Source organism: Oryza brachyantha, chromosome 8 (assembly GCF_000231095.2).
Source record: "Oryza brachyantha chromosome 8, ObraRS2, whole genome shotgun sequence".
Classification (NCBI taxonomy): Eukaryota; Viridiplantae; Streptophyta; class Magnoliopsida; order Poales; family Poaceae; genus Oryza; species Oryza brachyantha.
The window spans coordinates 14,684,414-14,709,095 of record NC_023170.2 but is presented as its reverse complement, the minus strand read 5'-3'; the positions used below and the strand labels follow the sequence as shown (position 1 = coordinate 14,709,095).

Sequence of the window (24,682 nt, the reverse complement as noted above, 5' to 3'; positions counted from 1 at the left end):
CCCTATGTTGGTGGATCTAGATATAACTAGTGGATCCTCTATTGCTAAGCTTGGAAGTGTCAGATCCACCACCACCAAGCTCAGGAACAAATCCACCACCACCAAGCTCAGGAGTGGCAAATCCGCCGCTTGCAGGCTTGGGAGCTGGGGGTCTTGACTGTAGCGAACGGAAGGGGCGACGACGACGAGCAATGGACAACATTTGGATCATGGGCATTTTATCCTTCTTTCTATTTCTAGTTCTAGACTCCTCTCAAACTAGCCAACGATGTACGACTAAGGCATGCAAATAGGGATTTGGGTGTATTTTGCAAATGGGATTTTGATAACGTAGGTGTATTTTTTTGCCCTAAACTTAATCTCGTCACGGGTGATAATTTTATTTTCACTAGCCCACAAGCAAGCAACGCCGCTTGCAAAAACCCATTTTGGTTACATGTGATTGTCTTTTGTATAGTAGTGACATCAACAAATATTCCTAATTAGGGTCTTATCGTTTTGAAGGAGTTTCAAAGAAAAATTAGAATAATTAGATTATTTTCTTTAAAAATACTGTAAAATTCATGTGTTTTGAAGATGGACCTCCGGTGGCTTATGGTATGAACGGAGTACAACGTAATGGGAGGAAATAAAATTAGGGCTTGATCAATACTCCTGGTGTCTAGGGCCCTAGCCTTGCATCGTGTCAGCGTGCATGTTCAGCGACGAAAAGTGTCACCATCAGGCATCAGCTCACTCATAATAATGCAAGCAATTAAAGCTTGGTCCGGTACGTAATTTCTGTTTTGAGTGCAAATGCGATCCGGTCGACCCGGCCATTAAGGTTCTTGTCCCATTGCCAATACCTCTCTCTAGATTATTAATCATACCTCTCTCTTATGTAACGCTATTGGTCTTCTTTTTCTGACCTAGCTAGAGAGATTATTATAGCTCCGTTTAATCCTCTCCTTATATATATGTGGAGATAGCTCTGTGTTCTGAATGTGTGTAGTAGTATTATATATATATACACTAGTAGCAGCAGCAATATATATAGTCTAAACCAAGTGGCAATTGTTCATGTTCAGTGCATCGATTCTCAGAAACAAAGGCCTGTGAGATGGATGCAGCTTAGCGTTTGCATTAGACGGATCTTAAGATTAGGTCTAGTTTAACTTTGCGAGTCAAAAGAGAAGGTAAGTACAAGCACGTAAAACAAAGAGTTACTTGATCGATCGGCCATGAGGAGTATGCTTGCTGCATGGCCCACCACCCCCAACGGAAAGGGATGAAAATGGTAGGAGCAAAATGCTCATAGTTTTCTTTTGACATATTATTTAATCGAAAGTAACCGGAAGTAATAATGACATCGGTACTATGGAAACATAAAAGCATATCAGTAACGGAGTTAACAGAATAAAAATCTAAGAAATAACGTATTATAAAGATAAGGAAGTCACTGCCATTTTGTATTATAAATTATGTCATACGTAACTATTCATGTATATTCAAAGAAATAACACCGATAACATAAGTGTTATGGTTAAGTTTTTTTTTATAATTATGATGGATCATCAGTACTGTAGAATAATTCTTGGGAAACTTCATATCAAAAGGAGACAATAAAACCATCGATAAAAACCTCTCGACCATTTATGTTTGTTATTTAGACAAATACGGAAGATATGATCAAGAATTTCGTTTCAATTTTTACCAAACAAAAACTAGAAAGTTTTACGTTCTAGGACACACACACAGCTATTAAAGACCAGGCACGTACCATGACCACGAAATATCCTTATCTCGCCCTGTTTATTGAATTGGATTTGGTGGAGGAACCCCATACACGTGTACTATTCGGTGTTAGTGGATTGGACGCTATCGGAACGCCCATGAATAAGCATCCAGAACATCCGCCATCAACAGCTTGCGTGCCGCCGCCCTCCGCGCTCGCTCTTGCTAGCTGACACTCCGCCCTATGCACGTACCCCTCCCCTCGCATCCATCGATACATCCATCTCGCCTAGCCTAGCTACCTCGATCCCATCTGTTGCATGCATGACCACTTGCACTAACGATATTGCTGGATCCATTTGCTGACATAGGTCGCGTTTGACTGCACCAGTAACCAGTAAGATAACTTATTTTTCTCGTTTCTCGTACACACGCTTCCTAAATTATTAAACGGAATTTGCAAAAATTTCTATAGAAAAGTTGTTTTAAAAAATCATATTAATATGTTTTATATTTTTTAATAATTAATTAATTATGTACTAATCTATTACTCTGTTTTCCGCGCTGGATAAGTTAGCTTACCCACTTCACTTCCGAACGTGGCCATAGCAGTAGAGAGTAGAGCAGTAACTAGGAGTGATCAGTTTAATTCGAATTCGTTCATGTGTTGGTTGCCAACTTGGGCAGGGCTAATCACGATTTCCCAGTGATGCTGAGAGTCTGATCAGGGCTGGCCCTGCCGATCACCACCCTGGATCTCTTTTTCTGGTTGATTATAGTAGTTGTAGTATTGGCAAGCAAATGGTGCATTCTGATTGATCTGGTAGACAAATACCAATGGAGCGTATTACCAAGAACAACACGATAATTAATTAGGCTCCTTTGATTCAAAAGAAATTCATATGAATTTTAGAGGATTTTATTTCTATAGGAATTTTTTCTACAAAATCCTTTAAATCAAAGGAATGAACCCTATGAAATTCTATGAAATTCCTATGGATTATCTCTTTCTATGTATGTTTTGGACGAAATATAACAAGAGGTAGAACCTTATAGAAAAAAATCCTATGAGTCTTTATCTCTCCTTAAATTCCTGTGTTTTTTATGTGATCCACTCAAACGGTCATCCATACGTTTTTCCTGTGTTTTGCAATCTTCTGTTTTACATTTGCATTCTTACCAGAATACTATGTTTTTTCTATTTCTCCGTTTTTTTATTCCTGATACAAAGTGGCCCTTAATCTCTGCTTCCAAATTGGCTCAGTAATGTCAGAAAGAAGAATTACAGGAAATGATGCTGGTCGAGGAGGCAGGTGTGGCAGCTGTACTCTTCCGGCATCAGTTAACTGCGTGTACTGGTGTACGTAGCCGTGCAGTTTATTTATCAGAGTACGTACTGCTTCAGGGACTGTGCAGTACTGCAGTACCATCTGATCGATAAGCCGGCAGTGGATCAATATATCTAGGGCTGGGGAATTAGGTTACCTTTAGCTCACTGTTTATAAGTAACCAGTAGCAGTTCTGGAAGCATGGCAATTAAATTGTCCTAATCTTCCTCGCCACTAAGAGAGATGGATGGATGGAACCAGTACAGTAATACCTGGAGAGATACCTGATGATCGTTTGGGTGATAGAGGGAAAAGGTGAATCAATATATTTTTAAATGAAAAATAACACATGATTAAAATTTTTATATACGTGTTCTTGGCAATATGTAAGCAAAGACTTAAAAAATAAAATACGATAAAAAACTCTAAAATCAATTTTAATTTAAAGTTAAATATTTAAATTTTAGCTTAGGGGCAGTCCAGAAATCATCAATAGAAACTATTTTTCATAATGGTGTCTTCGAGTAATAAATATTATCTTTCTCTTTTCTAACTCTATATTATTTCTCCAATGGTGAGCGTGACGCATGTCCTTTAGAAACTTAGTTTCTTCTCGATGGTGAATTTATGGTTTTTTGCTGTATTGTGTGAAGAGAAGATTTGGTTTTTTATGAGAAAATCACTTCTAAGTTTTCCTTCAATTTCTTTATTAATTACGTTATCATGTCACCTTTTAAACCAACATTAATATACTGTTAGAACTACCCTAAGTATACATAAAAGTGAAGAAGCTAAAACATGATGCTGATAACTAGAAGGACAGTTACACAGAAGAGGCTGTCCGAAGCTTGTTGCAAATTTTGACACAACGAGCATGGTTGGGTGATTGGGTCATTGCTAAATGCTAATAAAACCTTACCAAATAGTTGAAACTGGTAATTACAAGATTCGATATTGCCAACAGTTTGGCAAGAATGATTCTTTGGTTGGGTCCCCTTGTTTATTTTTCTGGTCAACATTTCGAACCAGATTTTGGTAGCAAACCAAATGAACATATGTTTGCGAAAACCAGATTTTGGTAGCAAACCAGATTTCGAACCAGATTTACGCCCCCTTTAGAACGTATGTTTGCGAAAACATAGCGATACGAAAGGATTGCCAAACACAAAAATATATATGAATGATCATTTGGTTGGATTAAAACGTAAGCATTAGATAAGAGATAATAACTGAAAGGAAAGTTTCCAAGAGACTAGACCTTATGCTAACTTTTCTCTAAAATCTCTCTCTAAACATTTCATAGGAATTTTATAGGATATCTTAAGTCCCAATTTATTTTCAAATGATAAAATAGGAAATTTTCCAATAGGGTCAAAATTCTATAAGTTTTCTATGCGTTATCTATGAATCAAAGGAGCCTTAGCCTATAGACATTGGAGGCAACAAACCAAACAACCCTAACACCGACTTGCGTACAAGAAGGGAATGCCCCCACATATTGAGATTGTATCTTCAGAGGAATTAAGGCCGAGTCGAACTCTCTCCTTGTAGACCTAACTATTTAATCCAATAAATCGTCAAAGAACAAGTGTTTCAACAAAATCGTATAAATTTCCTAAAATTTAAGCTGATTCCATCGATCTAGTGTTGTAAGCCCATTAAAATTTGGCCCAATGGTTATGGGGATGTGGTGAGCTGGGCCTCTGGGCCGTACGGATGTCGTGAGGTGTGGGGCCCAGCAATGCACTCGCTCACTGACAGGTGGGCCCCACGAGTTGTTTCCGTCTCGCGAGGGTTCACCTCGTGGACTCCCTACTCCGAGCCACACGCGCAAACTCCACTGCGCTCCAACTCCGGCGATGGCTTCCATCTCCGGCGCGGCGGCGGCGGCGGCGGCGGCGCCCTCCTCCGGGGTGTGCGGCCTCCGCCTCCGGCGAGACCACCTCCCCCGGTCCTCCTACCTCGGCCTCGCCCGTTCCAACTCCGTCGTCTACTCGACGTCCTCCTCCCCCAACTCGCTCACCTCGAAGCAGTCGGGCGGCCACGCCCATGCCCACGAGGCGGTGGACAAGGACCCCATCAGGCTGTGGAACCGCTACGTGGAGTGGCTGTACCAGCACAAGCAGCTGGGGCTGTTCGTCGACGTGAGCCGGATCGGGTTCACCGAGGAGTTCCTGCGGCGGATGGAGGAGCCCATGCGGGGGGCCTTCGCGGCGATGCGGGAGCTCGAGAAGGGCGCCATCGCCAACCCCGACGAGGGCCGCATGGTCGGCCACTACTGGCTGCGCAACCCGGCCCTCGCCCCCAACTCCTTCCTCAAGGACAAAATCGAGACCACGCTCGAACGAATCCTCGCATTCGCCAGCGATATCATCTCCGCCAAAGTGAGTTTCCACTCGGTTGAGACTTGAGAGAAACCCCATTTTCAATTATGATAAGGCGTGGGATAGGGATAAGCCTGCCTATGGCGCTGGCGGTTAGTATTAATTTAATAATACATCTGTTTCACGTTAGAAAATATTTTTGTCTCTGTATTTATATAGACGATAGTGAATTTGGATACATATATTAATTCATAGATGATTCTAAGTAGACTAAAACATCTTATAATATGAAATAGATGGAGTAATTATCTGTGAGCGTTGCTTAGTTGTGTTAAATTCTGGTTCTATATGGGAAACAGGGCATCCAAACAATTGATGATCCATCCAAATATATTTCTGGTCAATGATCACCTGATATTTGGCAGATTATGTTTTTTTTGGGCGTATTGCACTTGAGAACTGCTTCAAAGTTGTTGCCGTTGCTCATTTAGCATATTACTTGTACTAAACATTAAAAAATATAATACTGTATCGTAAACACATTGTATCTTTTATACTCCTTCCATTAAAGAATTTAAGCGCATCTGGAGTTTTGTGGGGAGATTAAGATTGAAGGGATGGTTGTGGTTAGTTGAGATGGGGAAGTAGGTGGGGAAATTAACCGAGGGATGATTGTGATTAGTTGAGATGGGGAAGTAAGTGGGGAAATTAAACGAGGGATGGTTGTGATTGGTTGAGATGAGGAAGTATGTGGGCGAAGTTCTTATATCCTTGGATGGAGGGAGTGGGTATGTTTTATGTGTCTTGTGTCAACTTCTTGTGCTACTTTGGTGATGGTTTACTTATGGTGTAAATGCAGATAAGGCCTCCATCATCCTCTGCCGGCCGATTTACTCAAATTTTATCCATAGGAATTGGTGGTTCATCGTTGGGGCCACAATTTGTTGCGGAGGCACTTGCTCCGGATAATCCTCCACTGATGGTATTTCCAATTCCTGTGTATTGTACCATCTGCACAATATTTCCTTCTCATTTACTTAGTCTACATAGTTACAAGGATACATTACTTGCTGAAGTAATAAATCCAGGAGAATTCAGGGTTCCTCAATGATATTTCAAATTCAATGTGAACAGTCTTTGCTTTCTATACCATCATATCTACTTCATTTGTCTTATATTGTAAGATTTTTTAGTTATGCCTATATTCATCCATTGATCAATGTATATTGTTTGTATACATGTTTAGATTCATTAGTATCCATATAAATCTAGACAATGCTAGAAAGTCTTATATTGTGAAACAAAGATAATATCTACTAGAAAGGCTCGTCTTAGTATGGAACTTTTGTTTTGTGTGACATTGCTCTTTCGGTCTTTCCCTAGAAATAATCTATCATTTGTATCTGATCCAAGTTGAAACTCATATCCTTCTATGGAGAACTTTAAACTGCATAGTAGCTCAAAGTACTGTGTGTGAAACTCAAATCCTTCTATGAGCTTACTTGCTTATGGACATTATTTACCCATAAGTAAAGTGAGCTCTTTTACAATGTAATGTGTCTTCTGCAGCTCAAAGTGCTGTGTGTGAAGTGTGATCTACCCTCTCTTTCTGATGGCTGTGTCAGATAAGATTTATCGACAACACCGATCCAGCTGGAATTGACCACCAAATTGCACAGCTAGGACCAGAACTTGCATCAACTCTAGTGGTTGTAATTTCTAAGGTACATAATTCATATATACCCTAATCCTCTGTTTTTTAACTCGCTGTTATAAAATTACTTACGTGCTAATCTAATATATGGCATTTTTTCATTCTTCTAGAGTGGAGGCACTCCTGAAACTCGAAATGGTCTGTTAGAAGTACAAAAGGCCTTCCGAGATGCTGGACTAGACTTCTCAAAACAGGTTGTGACCTCTTTTTTGTCCTGTGATTTCTTTGTACTGGGTATAAGGAAGACTGTATGTTGCCCTGTATGAGAGTATGGATATGAAAGTTCCATTCTGAACTTACAGTCTATCACATAGTCCCTTTTTTTTTCTAACTGTAAAGAAGCAATCTCCTGCCATGCCCCTCCGTTTGGTCACCATGATATTATGCTTTCCTAAATGTTGTCTTAGCATTTTCCTCCTTATGGTTTTTCATACGCTGATGTGACTGCAATTCACAATCATAGTTCCTGAGGCATTACTTCATTATACAAGTTTCATTTACTTTTTGTACATATCCATTATGCTAATTAGGAACCTTTAAAGAAAAACGGGAATACGCAAATGGCTTGTGTATCTTTCTATTAAGGAGTAGTTCAGTTACAACATTGCCATGCTGCAAGCAGCCAGCAAAGCTCCCACAGAGTTACATAGCTTCGTATCCTGTGAAATATTTGAGCGACCACGACCGAGACAGGGCAGCTACTACAGCAGTGGATGCTCCATCTTTGCTCCTGCAGCTATCCATAGCCTGGCCTCCTCAACGATTGCGTTTATTAGCTGCACCCAGTTTCTCCATTCTTGAATATGTTGGCTAATTATGAACCTTTGCCAATGGTAACAAACGTTCTTTAACAAGAATGATGATCGAACATTGATCAGATAATTCTTACTGTGTATTGTCATTCTACCAAAAAAAACAATAGTAGGTCGCTGTGAAATTTATTCTTGCCTTCGAATTATGGATGAATATGCTTGATCTATAATTAAATTTGACATAGTGTACGGCCCAACTATTTGCAGGGTGTTGCAATTACTCAGGAGAATTCTTTATTAGATAACACTGCCAGAATAGAGGGGTGGCTAGCTAGATTTCCCATGTTTGACTGGGTCGGTGGTAGAACGTCAGAAATGTCTGCTGTTGGTTTACTGCCAGCAGCACTACAGGTCAGTGCCTCACATTTGCATGTACTGTTTCTGTTGAGGAGTGAAAGATTTTCATAGACTTCTAGTGTTACAAACTGATAAGATAGTTTTTACAAGGGTATTGACATCAAGGAAATGCTAGTTGGTGCTGCACAAATGGATGAGGAAACTAGGAATACTGAGGTATCATTTTTCTGAACATACAAAACACAAGTTAAAATGTTAAATTGTAATTACCGCTCCTGTAGCTAGATATATATATCATTGTGCTGTCCAGATTAAGGAAAATCCTGCAGCCTTACTTGCATTGTGTTGGTATTGGGCATCAGATGGAGTAGGTAATAAGGTTAGTAGTTTGCAACTCGATCGGTTTTGGCTTATTCATTGTTTCTTTCCTGATTTCTTTCCATGTCCATGCATCTGTATGCTTGTGACTGTGCTTGTGCGTTTTGTCTTCTCTTAAGTCTTTACAAATACTAATTGTTGTTCCAGGATATGGTTGTATTGCCATACAAGGATAGCCTGCTTCTTTTGAGTAGATACTTGCAACAACTTGTCATGGAATCTCTTGGGAAAGAATTTGATCTTGATGGAAACCAGGTACGCATTACTCCTTTTTCTTCCTGTGGCTTAATATTATCAGTCACGTCGAGGTCTTTATTCAATCCTCTTTCTAGAGGGGGGGGGGGGGGGTCATATTCATTTCAAAACTGTACAGATTCCTGTAAATACTGTGTGTTCCAACTAGCAAACATGCCTTCAACATGTGACATTTTAATGCAGGTTAATCAGGGACTAACAGTGTATGGTAACAAAGGAAGCACAGATCAGCATGCGTAAGTCTATAGTTTTCTCTTCGGTGTCAGGTACGTTCCTATAGATTAGAAAAATGCATAGTTTATTATTTTTCTTTGGTTGCAGTTACATTCAGCAGCTGAGAGAAGGTGTACACAACTTCTTTGTTACTTTTATTGAGGTTTTGCGTGATAGGCCTCCTGGTCATGAGTGGGAACTTGAACCAAGTGTTACATGTGGGGACTACTTGTTTGGAATGCTACATGTAATTTTCCTGATCTGGTATATAAATATGAAGTGGGATTTGGCACACTACTATATAAATTAAATTGATGTGGAAACAAAATATTGTTTTGCAGGGGACTCGTTCAGCTCTGTATGCAAATGATCGTGAATCTATTACAGTCACCGTCCAAGAAGTAAATCCTAGAGCTGTTGGAGCACTTGTTGCACTCTATGAACGTGCTGTTGGTCTTTATGCTTATCTAATCAATATCAATGCCTATCATCAACCTGGTTTGACTTTCTCACAATTTGTTAAATCTTCCTCAAGATTTATGAGGAAAAAATAGTTATTATGATCTATATACTATGATCTGTACAGGTGTCGAGGCAGGTAAAAAGGCTGCAGGAGAGGTGCTGGCACTTCAAAAAAGGATCCTACTTGTTCTGAACGAAGCCAGGTACGAAAAATCAATTTATGAACTGCATCGGCATCCTTTTCCCCTCTACTGTGTTATTTCATGGCAGCCAGCAATAACTGCGTATTGTTTATTTTTACATATAAATATAGTCCAGAGAACTTGAAAAAGGAATCCTATATATGTTTGCCTAAATTTATTGAATTGCATCCACATCCTTTTGGGATAAATTACTCTGGCATGAATGTTCTGAGGATGTTTTAGTACTCGGTTAGCGGCAAGCCGGCAACCATTTCCGGTTTGACATCTATATAGATTATAATTGCTGATTGATTGACTCAAATAGTTGCCAGAGCCCAGAGGTGACCGTGAGACTTATGGGTTGTTTAGTTGGCAAAAATTTTTGCTAAAGGGGTCACATCGAACGTTTGACCGGATGTCAAAAGGGGTTTTCAGACACGAATGAAAAAACAAATTTCAGATTCCGTCGGGAAACCGTGAGACGAATCTTTTAAGTCTAATTAATCCGTTATTAGCACATGTTGGTTACTGTAGCACTTATGGCTAATCATATTCTAATTAGGCTCAAAAGATTCGTCTTATTATTTCTCTCATAACTGTGTAATTAATTTTAATGTTCATGTATATTTAATGCTTTATTTAGGTGTCCAAAAAACTAAGTAAGGCCTTAAAGTAGTATGAAGCAAGAATCAATTAATAGTCCTCTGCATGGTAGACCGTGAGACTTTAAGTTGCTTTTATAACTTAAATAAGAATAGGTTACTCCTCCAATGAAAACATGAAACGTATAAGCATCCCTTCCTCCTTTTTCTGTTTACTTGGGGAGAGAAAAGGTTGTGATTTGCAACAACTCATAGAATACATGTTGTCTCTAGTGTATTGATAATGTTGTCCTAGGAAATCTTGTTGCTCACAAAGAGTTTACTGTCTTCCAGCTGCAAGGACCCTGTTGAACCACTGACACTGGATCAAATTGCAGATCGTTGCCACTGCCCTGAAGAGGTAATCAGTAGTCCATACAATTTTCTCTTATCAAATATCTTTGGCAAAAAAAAAAGACAATAGATCGATTCACTAACTTCCTGTTGTTGTTCTCTGTTAGATTGAAATGATATACAAAATAATTCAGCACATGGCTGCAAACGATAGAGCTCTTATTGCAGAAGGCAACTGCGGGTCGCCAAGAAGCATCAAGGTTTACCTTGGAGAGTGCGACGTGGACGATGATATGATTTAACATCTTTTCCTCCACCCCTTTTTTCTGAACTTGACTTAGCCTTTTGAACTAAAGAGAAAATGGTGTCACCTGCAGATACATGTTTTCTATCCTTTGTGTAGTATTTTCCTAGCTGTTCTCCATTTGTGGTAAGGCAACTAAATTTTGCTCGCACGATTGTCGAGAGCATCAGCCATATAGCGATTTATAAATGCTTCCATAAAGTTCGATGCTCTTACTAATTTCTTGGCTAATCCTTTAAGGCCCCCTTTGAATCAAATGATTTATGAAGGAATTTTATAGGATGGAATTTCGATTCGATTTTTTTTCTTAAATCAAAATATTAGAGTTTCCTAAATTCTATAGATCTCCTAAGGAATGGCTCAATTATATAGATTTTGGAAGAAAGTTAGCAAGAGCTCCAACCCCTTAGAGAATTTTCTTTGGCTCTATTTCTCTCAGCCAATTCCTATATTTTTCATACGGTATAAATTACCATTCTTATATTTTTTTATGTATTTTGCAATCATATGCTTTGTACTTATATATCAATCAAAATCATATATTTCCCAGCCATGGTTTGTCGAAGGTGCCCTTATATGTTATAGTTTACATGAAAATTTCATGTTCATTGAAATTGCATGGAGTAGTAGTAGAACAAAGGGTCTGTCTGGGCTACAACTTTTGCCAAAAGCTACTTCTGTAAAAAGTTATCTTAAATAATCCACAGCTTACTTTGAAAAATGAACTCTGGAGAAGTTGAGCTTTAGAGTCCTAATTCTCAGAAGCTGACTATCAAACGGCTGCTTCTCAAAATTTAAAAGCTCTCTCAAAAAAGCCAAAGGATAGCATGGGCGTTCATCCCATGTGCGTGACACATTCAGCAGGAATGTCATCCCCGAAATAAAAATGGATACAACGAATTCGGCACATAAGCAACATGCCGACTACGCAATGATGAGAACGCGTTTGGTCGCTGATTGCGATCAGAATTGATGAGTAGTAATGCAGAATGTTCAATGAACTATAATTAAAGATCTAGCTTCCCACAGGTTGGGGGAACTGAGCTGAAACATCATCCGTAATCGTCCCTTTGGCTCACCTAGAGGCATGGAGCCATGGACTGATGGATACACGTACGAAAAGCCAAGCATGACTGCTTCCATTTCCAGCTTTTCTTATCGCTACACGCATAGCACAAATCTTATCTGTGCTCATAAACTACTGCCATGGCCTATGAGCATTTTAGTCATGTGGCAAGGTGATGTGTATCCCTGAGAAAGTCGCTTATCTGCCCCCCTCCAAAGTCCAAACTTCTGTATTCAAAGGTATCTTGCTTGGGGTGTAGTTTTTTGTCCCATTATTTATGCGGCATGTAAAATATAGGTGACTGACTTAGGGGGTGATTGTATGGCTTATTCGGTGAAAAAAAATCAAATGATATATTTGTAAATAAAAAAAATTTATAAATAAAATTTTATATATGTATTCTTAGCAATATAAAAACTGAAAAATAAATTACAATAAAAAACCCAAAATTTACTCTAAATTTAAGTTAAAAATTTAAAATTTAGCTTATAAGCATAAGCATTTATACTTCTATAAAAAGGAGTAGTGGTGCTGGTAGTGAATCTGTCACCACCACCTACCCTCACTATAGTTTTATAATTTAGCCCTTAAATTTTTTGATATTAAAAACCGATTAAATATAGATTGATATCTATATATAAATTTAAATTAAGGTGACTATTTCATATAAGAAAAATTTAATAACACATCATAAAATTCGTAGCAAAACACGGGTATTTAACTAGTAAGTGAAAAGCTAGGGCTTACTCCATGTCTTAAATCCTAATGTTGATATTTCATAGTACTTCCTCTGGTTTTTCTATTCGATGTTATTGATTTTTTTGTCTACGTTTGATCATTTATTTTATTTACATTTTTCATAAATATACATAATTATAAGTCATGCTTAAAGTGTTTTTAGTAATAAATTATAATAAAATAATTGATAATTATATAAATTTTTTGAATAATATAAATAGTCAACCATAAACCCAAAAGTAAATAGCGTCAAATAAAAAGAAGAGGTGAGTACAAGAGAGTGTACTTCTCGTAAGAAATTTGTAAGATCATGAAATATTTATGGTTTGCCTTTATCTTTTGGTTTTGTTTTAAAGAAGACCTACTATAAACACGTGGATACATGACATACGTAGAATTAGCTTTCATTTTAGGTTATAAAAAGTTTTGACTTTTGCTATGTTCATTGCATATTAATAAATCTAGGTGTGTATATAAAACATATATATTAATTCATATATAAATTTAGAAAAAAACAAAACATGTCCGTGTCAAAACTTAAACCAGTGTTAAATAGGTTTTGACGAAGTCATAGACTCATATACGCTCGAATCGCGTGTGTGCGCCACGGAACAAACCATTTGTCAAAAGAATCAGGTTAAACATGTCTTAAAGGGCATGCACCAATCTCAAAGCTCATGGAACAACATAGGGATACATCAAGTGGCACACTAGAGCAACATCTCAAGTCTTTTTTTTTAAGCCAGCAACGTCTCAAGTCGATAATGGTAGTGTTATTTACTGCTTTCTTTGTTCCAAAATATAATTATTTCTAGTTTATTTAGCATATACTAGATAGATATTAAAATATTCTCTGTTAGTTAGTTGAGTGATAAATTTTTAAATTTTAAATTAGTTAGATTTTCTTTCTAAACATCTAATGGGCTCCATAAATATTGGAATAATTAAAATAATAGAAATAAATGTAAATATACTTTAGATGGTGGTACAGAATTTGACTTCTAAATATACTTATACCATTTTAGATCGGATGGACTAGCAAGACTTTCTTGATTATCTAACTTTTTATATTTACTTATTTTGATGAGAAAATTTCATGTAGAAATTTTTTTATGAAATATATCATTTAAAGTTTTTTAAAATATCTATCGACAATAAGAAAATAACTGTACCAACATGGTCGTTGGTCAAAAGGCCTCCCAAGTTGACTTGCTCAGCAGAAGAAGATTTGGAGCGTCACCGGTGTTGACATTTCAACGTTGCCATTGATGGAGTAGTAGCACGTGTGCGTCACTGCATGCCCCGTCGTGTTGACAACTGGGCCCGGGTCAAGAAATAAACAATACGGGCAGCTAGAAGCAACTTCGCTTGCTTTACATCTACTGTTTACTTTGAAGTTTCAGATCAGGTCCTGTTTAGTTCTTAAATTTTTTTAAAAACATTCTATTGATTCTTTGTACATCTAAATAAAGTATAAAATATATATAAATATTAAAACTAATTATATATTTATGGAGAAAATCATGAGGTGAATCTTTTGATCCTAATTAGTACATGATTAGTCATAAGTGTTACAGTAACCAATATGTGGTAATGACCGACTAATTAGACCCAAAAGATTCGGAATCTGAAATTTATTTTGTAATTAGACTACGTTTAATACTTTAAATGTGTAATCGTACGCATCGATGTGACATCTCTTCTAAAAAAATTTAGAAACTAGGCCATGTTTAGTTCTAAAAAAGTTTTTTCAAAAACATCACATCGAATCTTTGGACAACTAAATGAAACACTAAATATACATAAACACTAAAACTAATTACACAGTGATGGAAAAAACCGTGAGACGAATCTTTTGAGCCTAATTAGGACGTGATTAACCATAAGTGCTACAGTAACCAATATGTACTAATGATAGATTAATTAGACTCAAAAGATTCGTCTCGTGGTTTCTAGGTGAAATCTAAAATTTATTTTGTAATTAGACTGCGTTTAATATTTTAAATGTGTGTCTAAATATTTAATGTAATGTTTTTTTAAAAAAAAATTACAAACTAAACAGGCCTGAACGCAGCCTCAGAAAGAAAGAGTACTAGCAGTGTGCTTTCACGGCGTGTTGGCTTTTCCAGTAGAAAATCTGGAAGACTGGACCGGTTCAATATTCAACACCGTTTAAAACTGTAGAATAATTCAATCGTGCGTCCACGCTCGCCTCGACGTCAGTTTCACCGTCAGCCTGTTGAGAAGAAAGCATGCGTTTCTAAAGTGGTAAGATATGATCTATGGAATTAAGTTTACGACAATTGTGTAAGGGCATAAATTAAATATTAAAAACATGGTAAATTGATTAATATTTTTATGTAAGAAATGCCAACAAAGAAAGCTTTTATAAAATCACATGTTTAGTACATTATCTATTCGCTAAAAAGAACGCCTCGTTACACACCTAATATCAAAGGGGAAAAGAAGAATGGGGAAGTGAAGTCACAGACCCCCAAAGGAAGCCAAAGCACCATTCTTCAGTGTGTCCATCTCCATTAGCCTTGGTGCTCAATTTCTATAGAAAAAGGAAATCATCAACTGAATTCACTTTTTCTCGGTGCTTTTTTTTTTATCACCCCCAAGGCTGAACAAGCTGTGCAACTCACGCCAAGCCACTGCACCGACTACTCCAAAATTAGGCAACGCAGAGAAACCAGCACAAAACGCACCGAACTCGAACTCAGGAACGTAACTCAACCCACTAGTGGGAAAATAAAGTACAGATTCGGCATCCCTCGTAGCATATGTTATAAACCAGCTATAAACATATATTAAGAAGATAAGAGATGAGAGAGAAGAGAAGCGAGCTACAGATATAGCCAGCTGTAGTACAGACTCTAAAATATAATATGTGTATGACATGTGAGACCAGATAAAGTGTAGTATAGGTTTTTATAGGTAACTATTATATTAATTAACTATTAGATTGATTATAGATAATTTAAAGCTAGCAATTTGCTATACTATTAAACTTGCTCTTAGCCCCGGTTAGGACAGTAGTTATTGCTGATGGTGCCATGTTAGGCCGGCTGGTTCGTTCGCTTGCCGAGCAGTAGCTGTTGTACGTAGCGGAGAGGTTTTACTCCGTTGCAGCCCGCCCCAGCTGCAACCTCTCTCGCGCCAGCTTCCCTGGAAGGCTGGAATAATGAACCCGTAGTTGGACTTAGGCTGCGACGAAGTATTTTTTACAAAAAATTTTTATAGAAAAATTATTTTAAAAAATCATATTAATCTATTTTATATTTTTTTAATAATTAATAATTAATTAATCATGTACTAATCTATTAGTATGTTTTCCGCGTGGGCTAAGTTATCTTATCAACGTTTTAAACGAACGCGACCTTAGAGCATCCCAACAGCTTATCTAAATTTAGTCATTTATATCTTTATTTAGATGATCATCTAAATATTTTTATCCTTCATATCTCTTTGTACTCCACTAGATCACCCATATATGATCTCCTCTATATCTCTATGGAGAATAGAGGGATCATCTAAATATTCTCTCTTCTAATATAGATGACATCAAAAAATAGATGATAGGATAGCCGTTATGTTAGAGCTATTTATCTTTATTTTAGAATAAAGGGTGAGACAGATGAGCGGGTGGGGATCCTCTACTACTAGCAACAGCACCACCCGATCGACGACGACCTGTGCGAGGCAGCGCCACGCGTTGCGTTCCCCGCGTTTCCCACCGTGCGCGCAGTGCAAGGAAGAAGCAGCTGGTGTGGTGGTGGTGGAGTCCACGCGACGGCGCGCTGGACGCGGCGACGAGCGGAGCCGCGGGAGTCGCCGTCGTGCGCGCGGAGACGGTTGGTGGTGGTGCTGTGGTGGTAGCGATGCCGCCTTGGCCGTGTCAACCCAACATGGCGCGCGTCGCGCCGAGCTGTGGGCCTGTGGCTATGTGCATGAACCGGCTATTTTAATACGTGCAGCGACAATTGCTCTCGGTGCTCTGGGATCCGGATTCAGTGATCATTGTCCCGTGATATTTTCTATAGTATTCTGTCACTGATATGTGGGTCTTACATGTGGCTGGACCTACATGAGGCCCGCATATCAGTGACAGAACGTCACCGAAAATATCACGGTGCAATGTCACAGTTTCCAAATCGATATAGGCCAGCTTATCAATATCTACGAGTTACTGACCATGTTTCTTATAGGCCAGCTTATTCAGGTTTATTTTCTTGATTTTTGCATTCGCAGTTTCCAAACCGATAAATAGCGTAAATTTTAGGAAAAAATCTTCATATAAGGCATATTTAGTTCCCAAAAACATTACATTATATTTTTGAACATCTAAATAGAGCATTAAATATACATAAATATTAAAACTAATTACACAGTTATGGAGAAAATCGTGAGACTAATCTTTTAAGCCTAATTAGTACATGATTAGCTATAAATGCTACAATAACCCACATGTGCTAATGACAGATTAATTGGACTCAAAAGATTCGTCTCGCAGTTTCTTGGCGGAATCTGTAATTTATTTTGTAATTAGACTACGTTTAATACTTCAAAATGTGTGTCCTTATGTCCGATGTGGTGTTTTTTAAAAACATTTTGCAAACCGAACGGGGCCTAAGTCCATCATATCATTTTTATAAAATATATTTTAAGTTTGTAGTAGTTAAAAATCAGAAAAAAAAGTTATCTTTCATTAAGAAAGAACACAACCCAATAGGATGAAAAACGGTCGAAATCGATACAATTTTCTTTATTGTTTTACTAAAATGCTTAAAATGTGTTATATTTATGAATTTAATTATTTATGATGATTTTGATACTGTGCTGATATAAATTAAAAAAATAAATTTTAGGAACAGAAACAGTAAAAGGAATATTTTCATATAAATTTCTTGGAAACGATATAGATACGGTTAGGACTTTTTACACCGTTCACACAGCTACATCAACTATAACTGTGCAGGAAATTACGACAGCTCTTTCAGACCAAGAAGGCAGGAACTAGCCAACCCCAGTAGTGATGGAGTGATGTCTCGGTATGAAATGGTCGTTTGGTTGACAAATCTCGTAGTGTCACATTGCGAGGTTGATTTATTTATTGGTGTCAAAGGCACAGGTTAAATTAGACATGGACAAGGCAACGCGTTCGACAAGTCTAGCTGTGGCGGCAAAGCCGGCCACAAGCCGGCAAACACGGTGCCCTTCTTCCAAAGGTGGTGTTTAGTTGCCAAAATTTTTTAGCAAAATCATCACATCGAACGTTAGACCGGATGTTAAAAGGGGTTTTCGGATACGAATAAAAAAATAAATTTTACGGCTAGGCTAGAAACCGCGAGACGAATCTTTTGAGTCTAATTATTCCGTCATTAGCACATGTTGGTTACTGTAGCACTTATGGCTAATCATGAACTAATTAGACTCAAAAGGTTCGTCTCAAGATTTCTTTCATAACTGTGTAATTAGTTTTTGGTTTATCTATGTTTAATGTTTTATTTAGGTGTCCGAAAATTCGATGCGATGTTTTTGAAAAAAAAAATTAGGAACTAAACAAGGCCAAAATTTGCTTCCTCGTTTCGCTACTAGTAGTTCCTGGCAAGTCGTCCAAGTTGAGCCGGCCAGTGCAGGGATATCATATGGAACATCACGGAAATCACGTAATCAGTGTGTTATGTTACCCCCCGATGGCTTGGAGCAAGAGGAGACCATGGCTAATTTTTTGCATTATGGCCCTTTCGTATAACTCATACTCTTAAAAAATTTCAACAGAAATATACCCTTTTGTTCAGCGGCATGGTCACTGGCACCGCCGAAGTCCAAAGTCTGACTTTAGCATCGACCTTCTCCATGTCTTGACTACTAGAAAGAAAGGTCTTGGCACCAATGAACATGGCACCGAGTCATTGAACCCCAACGTTAAGGTCATTGGCGTATAAAAAATGATTAATTCTTGATTGAATTTCTTTAGGAGCCTACTTATAAAATAGGTTTTCTTAAATGCTAAAAAGAAACATCTACAGGATAGGGGATGTTTTGTTCGTGAAAACAAGGGGCTGTTTGGATCCAGTAATTTTTTTTCCCTTGTCACATCGGATGTTTGAACGTTAATTAGAAGTATTAAATATAAACTGATAACAAAACTAATTGCATAAATAAAGGCTGTTTCATTAGACATTTTTTAAGCCTAGCTAATCCGCGATTAGCAATTATTTACTGTAGCATCACGCTCGCTAATCATGGACTAATTAAACTCAATAGATTCTTCTCGCGAAATAGTCCAGAGTATGGGGTGGTTTTTATTAATAGTCTATATTTAATAGTTCTAATTAGTATCTAAACATTCAATATGACAAAAACTTAAAAAAGTTTGAGTATCCAAACAGGCCCTAACTATTGCTTCAACTAACAGAAAAATGCTGAAAAGGTTGGTAACATCATGGGTTTAAGGCCTTGTTTAGTCATTCCATCGATTTTTTGGACATTTAAATAGAGCATTAAATATAGATGAAATAAAAAATTAATTACACAGTTATGTGAGAAATCTTGTGACGAATCTTTTAAGTCTAATTAGTCCATGATTAGTCATAAGTGCTACAGTAATCAACATATGCTAATGACGACTTAATTAGGCTCAAAAAATTTGCCTCGCGGTTTCCGCGCTGTGAAATTCGTTTTTTAATTCGTGACCAAAACTCCTTCCAACATCCGGTTAAACGTTTGATGTGACTTCTTTTCCAAAAAAAATTAACAAGGCCTAACTAGTTTTACGCAGACTACTGGGGCTGAAGTCAGTGTGTTCAAACGCAGAGTCTGGCAGGTGTACTCGAGCATTCACCATCGTGAAAAGTCGATCATGCATGATGCATCTGTAGAGTCTCTATACGGCCTCTTGAAAGTCAAAACATTTTAAGAAAAAAAATACAAGTTTTACCAGATCAACGATTCGGAATTACCATCAAATATGAGTTTTATGAAATACTTTACGTCAAAAATTCTATGAAACACAGTCGAAAGAGTGTTTTTATCCCTTCTTTTGTTCCCATCAATAATTGATCTTCGTTAAGCCATTGAAACAAGTTTGATTTACCTTTATACTTGCAATATCAACCTAGGGAGTACTCTGGACATTCTAAAGGTAAATGGATACTTTTATAGAGATTAGCTAACGATAATTGATGGCGGTGACAAGAAAGGAAGAAAAACAATTGTACAATTGTATTTCATAAAACTCGTGTTCAATTACTTGTCAACGGTAAACTTGGAATTTCTCAAATCTTTTTGGTCAATGAAGACAACTAATTCTAGAAATAAAGTTCTCTTGTAGCTTTTTCATGTACTTGTTGGCTTATCCACCCCAACTAATTTTAAAGCTTAATTTTAATTTAAGAATTCATTTTTGTGGTTTTATTATTGTTTTCTATTTTTGGTCGATTTATAAACCATGAACAGATACTTATATTTAGCAATAAAATATGTTTGTTGTTTCTTTCCTTTTTATGGTTTATCAACAGTAGCTCAAATCAGGGTAGGCCAAGATATATGTCTAAAGAAAAAAAAATAGGATGAAACTTCTATATTTCAACTCTTTAGGGCTAAAAGTTAAGTATAGAAAAAAGATGATGAGAAAAATAACTAATTCAAGATTAAGTTGTAAAGTTTAAATACAATGCATTTAAACACACGGGATACGCTCTGGTGTATGTATTTTTCATAACAACCTCAAATTTCAATCAGTAGTAGTAGCACGACCAGGCATCTCTTACCATAGAAAAAGGGCTGGATTTTTACCATTTGCTCTCGCATCGCTCCAATCCAACTGGTAATTGCAGTATCTCGCACTAAAGCAGCAATGCACAAATTGCCTAAATTTCAAATAAAGATGGTACCGATAACACTACTATTTGAGCGGAGGCTATAATCCCATGGAGAGAAAAGAAACCCAAAAAAAAGCCCTAAGTTTTCCCGTTCATCCTCACCACGAATATATCGTTCCCATCTGCACAGCACAGCAAGCAAAGCAAGGCATCATGTTCCCGCTACTGGCCTACTATTCCCTTCCTTGTTTTGCCGAGGCGCTCCCCTCCGCCGCAAAAAATAAAAATACTGCCCTTTTCGCGCAGCCCAGAATAAGGAAACCCCAAGCGAATCCCCCGCCGTCCATCCCCACCAACGGACGGCCCACGACGCGTCCAACCCATGGAATAATTAGGGCAAGCGAGGCAACTTGCCTAGCCTCTCTCCCGTCCCGACCCCAAGCCGCAGCCGCCGACGCGACGCGCGCGGCTGGCTGCGCTCCCCTGCCCTCTCCGCGTCAAGTCCAAGCGACCCAGAAATCTCTCGCGGTCACGCGGGCGGCCAGGTCGTCGTCCTCGTCCCCCCCTCCTCCCGTTCCCGCGGCCAGGCCACCACCCACCCCCACCACCACCTCCGAATCTGCCTTCCCCAGAACGACCGCGAGCGGCAACCTCCCCCGTCCCCCTCTCTTTCTTTCCTTCTTCCTCGTGCCGGCTCCGGCTCCGGCTCCAGCTTGCGCGGCGACCTATAAATAGCGGCGGCCGCGAGCTCTCTTCTTCCCCACACGCACCCAGCGCAGCGCAACACAATTTGGACGCCGAGGAAGGAGGAAGCACGAGCAGCATATGTCACAGAGGGCCAGCGTCCCACACTCCTCCTCCATAGCCTTCGCCCTCCATTCGCACCTCCTCGTCTCCAGTGAGATGTGCCCCAGCTCCTATTGGCAATAGCCCTCTTTCTTTCTTTCTTTCTTTCTTTCTTTCTTTCTTTCTTTCCTGTCCCAAAAGATTGCTCCTTTCTGAGAGCTTTCTTGCAATTTTGGCCTTCGTTTTGGTTTTGATTCCGTCCGTCCTGAGAGGAGGAGCAAATGGGGTTCAAGGGATTCGTCGAGGGTGGCATCGCGTCCATTGTGGCCGGGTGCTCCACGCACCCGCTCGATTTGATTAAGGTGAGGATGCAGCTGCAGGGGGAGGCGGCGGTGGCCGCGCCGCCACAGGCGGCGCTGCGTCCGGCCCTGGCGTTCCATGCTGGGCAAACTGTGTCGATCCCGCAAGATGTGATTGCGCCGCCGAGGAAGCCCGGGCCGATAGCCGTCGGCGCGCAGATCCTGCGCGCGGAGGGCGCGGCGGGGCTCTTCTCCGGGGTGTCGGCCACCATGCTGCGGCAGACGCTCTACTCCACCACGCGGATGGGGCTGTACGACATACTGAAGAAGAAGTGGACCCAGGAGAACGGCGGCGTGCTGCCGCTGCACCGCAAGATCGCCGCCGGGCTCATCGCCGGCGGGGTCGGCGCGGCCGTGGGGAACCCGGCCGACGTGGCCATGGTGCGGATGCAGGCCGACGGGAGGCTCCCCGTCGCCGAGCGCCGCAACTACCGCAGCGTCGGGGACGCCATCGGCCGGATGGCGCGCGACGAGGGCGTCCGCAGCCTGTGGCGCGGCTCGTCGCTGACGGTGAACCGCGCCATGATCGTCACGGCGTCGCAGCTGGCCACGTACGACCAGGCCAAGGAGGCCATCCTGGCGCGCCGCGGCCCCGCCGCCGACGGCCTGGGCACGCACGTCGCGGCCAGCTTCGCCGCGGGCCTGGTCGCCGCGGCGGCGTCCAACCCCGTGGACGTGGTGAAGACGAGGGTGATGAACATGAAGGTGGCGCCCGGCGCGCCCCCGCCCTACTCCGGCGCCATCGACTGCGCGCTCAAGACGGTGCGCTCGGAGGGCGTCATGGCGCTGTACAAGGGGTTCATCCCCACCGTGTCGCGCCAGGGCCCCTTCACCGTCGTCCTCTTCGTCACGCTCGAGCAGGTGCGCAAGGTCTTCAAGGGCGTCGAGTTCTAAGCCCATCCGCCACCATGATGATGACGAATAAGAATCACCTCTAGTATTTTACCTCTGCTGCTACTGCTGATGATGATATGAATCGTGTACCTTCTGTTCCTGCATTCGAACGAATTTGGATGGATTCGATCAAATTTCAATGGAATGTGATGCATTTTTAAATACCCTTGCATGTAAAACGTTCCCTATGATATTTCATCATTAACCTCCAAGCATGTCGGATCTGGAACGTGGCAACCGCAAGCCCTCGAAGCACAAACTGAATTGTATATTCCGTCTGGGCATCTTTAGATGGAGTGCACACAACCAAAACCAAAGGAAATCTACCATTTGCAGCAAACAAGAACTGTTCTCGAAACGCAATTGAATAATAATAAACAATCAACCACTCTGCCCCAGTTCGACCCTACCCGTCATCGATGCTTCTTAAGCTAGCACTAAAAATCATAGGATTCCGCGTACGTGAGCTCCGCTAAATCAGCAGCTACCAGTGACCAGAAACGTGTCTCTCGAGCAGCTAAACATTTCGGCAGTGACAGCGAAACGCATGTTCCCGGCCATGGGATGATGATAGGCTTGGGACCTTTGGGTTATGGCAGTGACATTTGTTTTTGCTCTTGTATGATTGCATCTCGCTATCCTGTATCTCGATCGTCTGTGCATGTTGCCACTGCAAAACAAAATGTCACCACTACGGCTGGTAGTGGGTACCGATGCAAATCACAGGCCTAAAACAATGATGGTAAGTGCAGCTATGACATAAGCGCTTTGCTGTCAATTACCATATTAGTACGAACTAAACACTAACAGCACAGGAGCCGTTCGGTTCGCCAATACTTTGTCTGAACAATGGATGCCAACTTTGGCCTCGTCAGCAACACAAGTGCAGGAACTTTAAAAGGTAAGGTATCCGCTGTAACAAGTTGGATCCACCTACCAGCCACTAGCAAATTTGGTCCGGCAATGGCCTACTTTGAAACACGCTAGTTTTAGATGGACATGCTTTTCTACGATGCTTAGGACAAGCATTTTTTTTTTAGAAGGACGAGGCCTGTTTGAAACCCTCTAGTTTCTGATTCTCAAATTTTACAGAACATGGCCAAGATTAATGTGTTCAGAACCAGGACTTAACCAAACCTTACGAGCCTGATCTAACGTGGGTAACCGACATGTGGGCCTAGTTGCTAGTGGTACTTAAAGTTTTTTAGTCAGTAATAAAAAATGAATTGCAGCAGAGATCAAAATTTATACTAGCTTTGTAAATATAACCGGTAGTCACATCACATCTTAGAAAAAAAATGTAAATAGGGTTAGGTGTTTACCTTTTGTGCAGCGTTTGAGCGGAAACCGGTTGTTTCTATAAATCACATGATTGCCCTTGAATCATACCATCCTGGTTCAAATTACACCCTTTAACCTTCAATTTACCAACACCTTGCAAGCAGACTTATTCTGAATCATGCTGAACAGGAATCACATAACGTAGATTTAGATGCAAAGGGCTACTTCTTGGACTCGTAACAAGTAACAAGCAACCGAAAACTCGTATTGGCCAATTGTGGGAAACAAAACAAAAGCAAAAGAAATAGTTGCAACTGATGACATCACACTGAATCGACCGGTACCATAAGATTATGCACAATGAAAGCAGTTTGAGATATAATGGACATATTTTCGATATGCATTAACAAGACATTAGCAGCAGTGTTTTGATTGACCATATCTCTTTGGAACTCCTACAGTGTGTTCAGACCAATAGCTTTTGGGAATCATCAAGAATATTTAGGATTTCACTATTACATGTCTTTAACAAGGCGTTTTCGCATTAGGGGGGTATTTCGTTGGGAAATGAAAATTTTTGGTATCACATCAAACATTTGACCGGATGTCGGAAGTAGTTTTCGGACAAAGAATGAAAAAAACGGATTTCACGGCTCGCCTAGAAACCACGAGACAATTTTTTAAGCCTAATTAATCCGTCATTAGCGTAGGTGGGTTACTGTAGGAGATCATAATTTTTTAAGCCTAATTAATTCGTCGCATGATTTCTCACGTAAATATGCAATTACTTTTTTTGTTTCATCTATGTTTAA

At 39.9% G+C, this 24,682-nt stretch overlaps 2 protein-coding genes across 2 annotated transcripts; both read left to right on the top strand.

The window, feature by feature from the left end:
- The first annotated feature begins 4,848 nt into the window (after positions 1 to 4,848).
- Positions 4,849 to 10,915, top strand: LOC102700734 (glucose-6-phosphate isomerase 1, chloroplastic-like). Its single transcript, XM_040527083.1, has 14 exons — positions 4,849 to 5,425; positions 6,225 to 6,347; positions 6,991 to 7,089; positions 7,190 to 7,273; positions 8,099 to 8,242; positions 8,339 to 8,404; positions 8,499 to 8,567; positions 8,714 to 8,821; positions 9,005 to 9,057; positions 9,143 to 9,281; positions 9,376 to 9,532; positions 9,621 to 9,699; positions 10,614 to 10,680; positions 10,781 to 10,915. The coding sequence occupies exons 1-14, from the start codon at positions 4,901 to 4,903 to the stop codon at positions 10,913 to 10,915; spliced, it is 1,848 nt and encodes a 615-aa protein (XP_040383017.1). The 5' UTR covers positions 4,849 to 4,900.
- A 10,291-nt stretch (positions 10,916 to 21,206) lies between these two features.
- On the top strand, positions 21,207 to 22,753 carry LOC107304743 (mitochondrial uncoupling protein 5-like). Its single transcript, XM_040526997.1, has one exon. The coding sequence runs from the start codon at positions 21,618 to 21,620 to the stop codon at positions 22,587 to 22,589; it is 972 nt and encodes a 323-aa protein (XP_040382931.1). The 5' UTR covers positions 21,207 to 21,617; the 3' UTR covers positions 22,590 to 22,753.
- Positions 22,754 to 24,682: the final 1,929 nt, after the last annotated feature.